The following is a 6,628-nucleotide window of genomic DNA, read 5'->3' as shown; positions in this document are numbered from 1 at the left end:
TTACTGTCCAGGCACTTTGGAGATACAGGAGGGAAACAGGCTACCAGGCGTCTGGGCCAGCTCCTTCGACACATTAAGTTAATACTGCAATATTTGAGAGAAACTCCAAGTGGTCAGAAAGGGAGGAAGGAGGGTATGGGGCGAGAGGCTGGCAGGGCTACTGGTGGTCTCCCAACACCACACCTTCCCATTTTAAGCACAGAAGCTTCCCAGTGAGAAATGATTTCTGTGTTTCCTTTGGTAGATCACCATGCCACTTGCTTGGAAAAAGAGGTCTGCCCAAGTTCTCTTCCAGCAGCTGCAAAGCATCTGATATATGGGCCTTTTGGCCCTTTCCCAATCCTAGAAGCCCCTCAATCTTGTGTGCTAGAGTTAAATAAGGGATTAGAAGCAGAGCAACTTTGGGGATAGTTCAACTTTATTTTTCACATATCTATATATATATCTATATATCTATATCTATCTCTCTCTATATATATAAATCCTGCAACAAACTTGTAAATTTACACACATCCCAACAGAACTACTTTATTTATAGATATAGATATACACACACATATATATATACACATACACACACACACACACACACACATACATACATATATAAATCAAAGCTTTGGCCAGATCTCATTTCTAACTTTCAAGTACCATTCACCTTTGTTGAGTCCATATCCTAGGATGTGTGCTTCTTAACTGATAGTATGGTGCTAACAAGCCCATAGGTTAAATCCCTGACTCTGAGCCATTTAATTTCATAGAGAGAAACTCTTCTGCCTCCTCCCACCAAAGTTAGTCACTGTGGCAAGACACTTGAAAGCTCACATCCTACTGACAGTGGATCAATAGTTTCCTCTTCACTTTTCTGAGTGGAGAACGAAGGACATCTCATCCCTATCTGCCTTTCCATAGGAAGCCATGAGAAACCCCAAAATGGGGAGGGGACAGTTTGAGCAAAGCACTGTTGTCAGTGGCTTTCAGAGATTGCTCTTTCCAGAGTTGATAAGAGCAACATAGTGTGACAGGGATTTTGGTTTAGGGGCACAATGACTCGCACAAATTGATACCACTGTGTTAGATATCAAGGCTACCTGAAAAACCTGTCAGCTAGCCAAGAAGCCAGCAAAAATGGGACCACTCACTTCAGCTATTGAGAGGAGAACATAGTTCTAAAGCCTCCACAAATGTTGTGAGAGCTGGGGAGCTACACTGCATCAAACAAAGGATCTTCTGGGACCCTAAGGCCTCTGCTTGGGATCTGAACTCCACTCAGCCCCCTTAGAGAGGAGATGATATCCCAATTCCCAAGGCCAGGTAAACTTGACAAGATGATACAACTTGGCTTCTTCCCATTCCCTTGGCTTGTACAATGGGTTCTGCAGATGAGCCAGGACATAGGAGAGCCATTTCCATCTATTCAAGGTCACAGGTGATGGTGAAGGGGTGAAAAAAGAGCAGAAGCTGTTCCACATAGGGGAGGAGGAAGCATGGCAGGATTTTCTTTCTAGTGCCTTAGATCGATGTATTTCTCGCCCTGAAAGTTGGGGGAGAACAGAAATGAGAGGAGGATTTGGGAGTAGTGGCCCAGGGGCAAGAGGCAGCACTGGGTAGGGAGGAGAGGGTGATGCAAAAGCAGGTGAGCCAGGTGTGGCCCCTAACAAGCAGCAGAGGTGAGGAAGAATGAGGGGAAAGAAAAAAAAATGGCTATATTGAGCCCCCATGTTTGGGCTTGGTAAAAAATGCCCCAGATATTGTAAATTTTATAAAAAACAAAACTTCTATTTCCCACCTAATGACCTACGACAAGAAACATGGCAACAACCAGCTATGAGAGAAGACCTCTGCTATCTTCCTAATTCAGATCTTCATTTCTGTTACTAGCTGCCTTCTCTTCAAAAAACAAACCAAACCAAACCAAAGAAACAAAAAACAAAAAAAACCAACCACCCTCACCCCTAGCCTCAGCCTGATACCTATGAACAGTACCAAAAAGACTGAATCAGGTTTGCCTCTGTTCCATGACCCCCTCCATACATGTCTGGGTTGAGAGGGAACCAGTTAGGCCCCTTCCTGGGTCCCTAGTGAGAAAGAGCCAGGCCAGGCATTAGCCAGGGAAGCTGCCTCCTACCTGGTCTCTTGGCGCCCTCTTGTCACCGTTGCTTCCCTGCAGGAGGCCCATCTCTTCTGGGAGCTTATCTGACTTAACTTCAACTACAATTTCGTTCTTACGAGCCAGGGGCAGCGTGCTAGGGGGAGGGAGGGAGAAGTTGACAATGTGGGGCACGAGGGGGCAAGGGCTGAAATACTGGGTGTTATGGGGAACACTGGGAGGTGAGGTGAGGTGAGGTGGACCCTGGTCCGGGAACAGTTCAGAGGGAAATGGGATTGGGAGGTGTGATCAATGGAAGCTGCGGTGGTGGGCAATAAAGCATGTATTCTCTCCCCATCCCCCACATCTCCCCTTCAGCACAGGAGCAGGCAGGGCCAACCCTTGGCAGCAAGCAGGCTGGCATGAGGGAGTATCATTCTTACATTTCCTGTTTGCCTGATCGCCCACAAGGCATCTTGCCCTTCTTATAGAGGAAATAAAGGACAGCCCCCAACACAGCCAGCAACAGGATACACACGATGACCGCCACGATGACCACTCCCTTGCTCTCCTGCTTTGTTCCTGCTACCCAAAGACATATCCATTCACTGTCTGTGACTGATTTTCCCCCTCTCAGCCCAGGCTCACAATTCACATAGCAGAAGCAGGGGAGGAAGTTAGGCAATACTCACTTTTCTTGACTGGGTCTCCTGGGGTGGGCACAGGAAGGAAGAGGGGAGTGTGTAAGGTGAGTGAATGAGCACTTCTCTGCCCTGCCCTACCTTTTCTTATTCTACGAGTTGGGCCCTACTTACCTGTGGAGGTGCTGTTGGCTTTGGCAGAAGAAGGACTGGTGATGGTGGTGGTGCTCTGGCTGCTGGTGGTGTTCCCAGTGGTAGTGATGGTGAGGGTGGTTAAGTTGACTAGAAGGCAGAGAAGTGGGTTAGAAATAGTGGAAGAAGGAATGCTTCATCAGGGCTTCCTTCTTTCTTGCTTCTTCTCATGTACCAAGCAGAGCAGAAGACCTTACCCAGCTCCAGAAAGATGGTAGTCTTGTTGCTTCCCAGGGAATTGGATGCCCGGCACACAGCACCCTTCGCTAGCAGTTCTGGAATCACTTGGACTTTCAAAATACTCAGGACAGTCTGAAAATCCTTTTCGTGTTCATGGACCTGTCCAAGAAATGATTCCTGCTCAGCAGATGACAGTGGGTCAAGGAGTGGGGAGGGTGAAGGAGAATCTCAAGTCCTGGGTAGCAGAGGACAGGTCAGGGTGTGGGTATTCAGTGGGGAGGAAGAACCCATTGGGGGTAAAGGTAGTAACCCCCTCTCACCGTTCCATTGACACTCCAGGAGATGGTGGGCCTGGGTTGTCCTGAGACCTCACATGTCAGGTTTACCACTTCATTCTCTCTTACCCACATGTGTGCTTCTTTTGCCATCACCCATGGGGACCCTAGGAGACAGGGGAAGGGTGGAGTAGAGCCAGGTGTCCTAGGATGTCTTTGTTTGCATGCTTTACTGGGGCAAATTTTCTTAGCCTCGGTCCCTTTCCACCTGGGCAGGGGTAGGGATTCCTGTTCATTGGGACTTCACATTTCAGTGGGAATGCAGATAGGTATCAGAATGTCAGCTGAGAAAAGACGCAATAAAACAACTAAGCATGAAAGTGAGTTTATCTCTACCCAAAAGTATCTCACCATTAATGGTAACATTGACCAGCTGTGTATGTTTCAGGCCAGGCACTTTGGGTACAGATGCCACGCAAAGGTAGCCTCCTCCTGCCTCCCTAGTCAAGTTGGTCAAATGCAATACAGATCCATTCTTCAACACCTCGTCGGTCTAGATGAGAAAGTTCAGGGAGAGTGGAAGTTAGTGTACTTGCCTTTTTTCACCCTGTCCCACCCCAGACCTCCCTATCCTGCTTGGATACCTTTTCTCTCTTCCAGTGGAATACCAAAGGTTGGGAGCTTTCCGCAGAACAGTTGAGTTTCAGGCTGCTGCCCTCTGACATCACCGGAGCCTTGGGTTGCACCTGGACGTTGGACACATCTGGGGGCACAGCCAATAGCATTGGGACATGTGTTGTTCAACCGTCCAGACCCAAAGAAGCCTCGCTGGCCTCCATCACCACGCCTAGGGTTTCACATCCCAATGACCTCCCTTTTCCCTTGGGCATCGGGCCTTCTTACAGTTCACCAAGAGTTGCTGCTGGTCAGTTGTCTCTACTCCAGTTTCAAAGTCCAGACCCAAGCACTCATACAGTCCACTGTGATGCTTCTGTGCTTGCTCCAGGATCAGGACCCCATCACTTATGTTTTCTACCTCAAGCCAGCTGAGACTGATAGGGTCCTAGTGAGTAGAGTAGGACAGGTGGAGGGTAAAGAGGGAGACAGCCTGATGTAAGAAAACACTAGCTTTCTACCGTGATTCCCCAACCTGACCCAGATTGCCTGGTGTCTTGTCCAGGCCACCACGCGCTCTTCACCTGCTTTCGGATTGTGAAGTGTGGCGGAGGGTTGCCATCCGACAAGCACTTAAGCTCGACCTTGTCTCCTTCCTTCAGCAGCCTATTTGGCGTCACCTCTAGCCACACCTTCTCCATTGGGTCTAGATGGACACAAGGGGTAGCAATCAGCTTCACCTCCCCTGGGAGGAGGATGGTGGATGGCAATCAGCTTCAGGCACCCTGACCACCCACCTCTGGAAGGGGGATGGTGGATGTAGGTAAAACTGTTAGCACCAGCTGCTTATGCAATGGGAGAAGGTGGGGAGGGGGTGCTGGACAGGGGAAAGGGGAAGAAGAAATAACAGCTGTCTGGCTCTGGCATAATCCTGCCCCATTGCAAGCACAAATGCAGAATGACCCATTTAAGGGGAGCAACAGGACTCACAGTAGACAGTGACATTGACCTCCTTGGATTCTTTCATGTGGTCACCCCCAGGAAGCCGGTAGCTGAGCTCACAATAAAAGAGGGCGTCCTTATCCTCTTTATCCAGCTGTGCCCACAGAGTGCTTTTCACGGTGTAAAGTCCACTTGACTCTTTGGTTCGTACTTCTGTAATTCTGATCCCTAAAAAGGGTGGGTAAGGGGAGAGAAGGGTACAGCCTCAAGCATTTATTCACGTCTCCCCTTCTCTCCTAAATAAGCCACACTGCCAGTGTCTACCTCTGTCCCTAATTAAGGGACACTGGGAAGCTAGTGCTATTCTCTGCCTCTTAGAAAATCTCGTACCAATGCAATCTGATATCTGTTATGGTTGCAGGATGGGCAATATTCCCTCCAAGGAAGATAAGAGAAATGGGAATAGATGGCTGGCACAGCAAAGGGTCTCCTCATAGGTGGGCAGTGGCCTGGTGGGTAAAGGACATATTGGTTACTCACGATTCTTGTCTTTCAGGGGCCTCCGATTTTTATACCAGGTGACATGAGGTATTGGGTATCCATCCTCCCCATTGCAGGTGGCAACCTGAGAAGAAAGATGCCAAACCTGAGTATTCCTGGGACCTTACCCACTGCATCTTGTCTCACTAGTTCCTACTTCTTCTATGCCCATGCATTCCTTACCTCCTGAGGGACCTTGCTGATCACAGAGATACCAGAAGGGCTGGCTTGGATTGTGGGCTCCTTGGGAGCTTCTGTAAGATTGACCAGAGAAGTGAGTGAAGGGCAATAGACAGGCATGTAGCAGTGGGAAGAGAACAGAAGATCCACACAGACATATGGGGAGAAAAGACAGTGCTATGGGAATCCAAGACAGTTATCAGTGGGCAAGAGGGGCAGAACATACTGGTAAGAATGGATAGAAGTACTCACTATAAATTTGGAGCTGGATATATTTCTCCTGGGTATGAGAGGCAAGGCCTTTGACCTGGCAGATGAAGATACGCTCATCTTTGGGGGTAACATGTTCCAGAGACAGATTGGCCCCATCCAGGAGGGTGAGTCGGTGTTGGTACTCACCAGGATCAGGCTGGCCCTGACCCCGGCGCACTTGGAAGATGTGAATGCGTTGATCCTTGTGTTTCTAAGGGATGGAGGGAAGAATGAATGGGGCTATGTGAGGAACACCAAGACCCCTTGGGAGTAGAAGTATCACCTACTCCCAAGGGACAGTGGTATTTCCCCTTAAGCTTTGGCAATGCCAATACCCATGCTTCTTCCCCTCACCCTGTCTCTCCCTTTTTGCCCCCAAATATCTATGCACTCACAAAGAACCAGTCGACATGGCTGAGGTCGTCAATGGACAGGGAGCTGTCACAGTTAAGATGGGCGTTGTCTCCCACTTGAAACTCTAGTATTTCTGGTTTGGGCTCCACTTTATCAGGCACTCCTAGAGTGGGATGGTGAACATGGATGTGTGTGCAAAGGGAGGGGGAGAATTGTTATTAGGAGCCCCTACCCAAGCAGCTGTTCCCAGCTCCAGCTGTTTTCCCATCAGCCTCTTTCCCCCACCCCCACCTTATTCCCTAACAGCTGTTCTCTTGCCTCCTTGAGAGATGGGGTCTGACTGGCCCTGTCCTCTCTCAACTCCTTCC

The 6,628-nt window shown here is 49.0% G+C and overlaps 1 protein-coding gene across 5 annotated transcripts in view; it reads right to left on the bottom strand.

Annotated features, from left to right (window-relative positions):
• Positions 1 to 400: 400 nt before the first annotated feature.
• MCAM (melanoma cell adhesion molecule) overlaps positions 401 to 6,628 on the bottom strand; it is an 8,255-nt gene continuing 2,027 nt past the window's right edge. Inside the window, exons 2-17 of one of the 5 annotated variants that reach the window (XM_027835593.1) lie at positions 6,302 to 6,423; positions 5,907 to 6,117; positions 5,658 to 5,728; positions 5,475 to 5,559; positions 4,983 to 5,162; positions 4,577 to 4,698; positions 4,281 to 4,440; positions 4,022 to 4,140; positions 3,789 to 3,930; positions 3,423 to 3,544; positions 3,120 to 3,261; positions 2,905 to 3,012; positions 2,782 to 2,799; positions 2,533 to 2,674; positions 2,129 to 2,246; positions 401 to 1,534 (exon numbers count right to left, since the gene is read on the bottom strand). In XM_027835593.1, coding sequence (XP_027691394.1) covers positions 1,505 to 1,534; positions 2,129 to 2,246; positions 2,533 to 2,674; positions 2,782 to 2,799; positions 2,905 to 3,012; positions 3,120 to 3,261; positions 3,423 to 3,544; positions 3,789 to 3,930; positions 4,022 to 4,140; positions 4,281 to 4,440; positions 4,577 to 4,698; positions 4,983 to 5,162; positions 5,475 to 5,559; positions 5,658 to 5,728; positions 5,907 to 6,117; positions 6,302 to 6,423 — 1,892 coding nt within the window. In that variant the 3' untranslated portion in view covers positions 401 to 1,504. The remainder of the gene's footprint in view (positions 1,535 to 2,128; positions 2,247 to 2,532; positions 2,675 to 2,781; positions 2,800 to 2,904; positions 3,013 to 3,119; positions 3,262 to 3,422; positions 3,545 to 3,788; positions 3,931 to 4,021; positions 4,141 to 4,280; positions 4,441 to 4,576; positions 4,699 to 4,982; positions 5,163 to 5,474; positions 5,560 to 5,657; positions 5,729 to 5,906; positions 6,118 to 6,301; positions 6,424 to 6,628) is intronic. The other 4 variants (XM_027835594.1, XM_027835597.1, XM_027835595.1 and 1 more) reach the window with 4 other exon arrangements.

The sequence above is a fragment of the Vombatus ursinus genome, unplaced genomic scaffold (assembly GCF_900497805.2).
Source record: "Vombatus ursinus unplaced genomic scaffold, bare-nosed wombat genome assembly UNPS02014816.1, whole genome shotgun sequence".
In the NCBI taxonomy this organism is placed as follows: Eukaryota; Metazoa; Chordata; class Mammalia; order Diprotodontia; family Vombatidae; genus Vombatus; species Vombatus ursinus.
The sequence above is the reverse complement of the archived record's forward strand: the minus strand, read 5'-3'. Positions and strand labels throughout refer to the sequence as shown.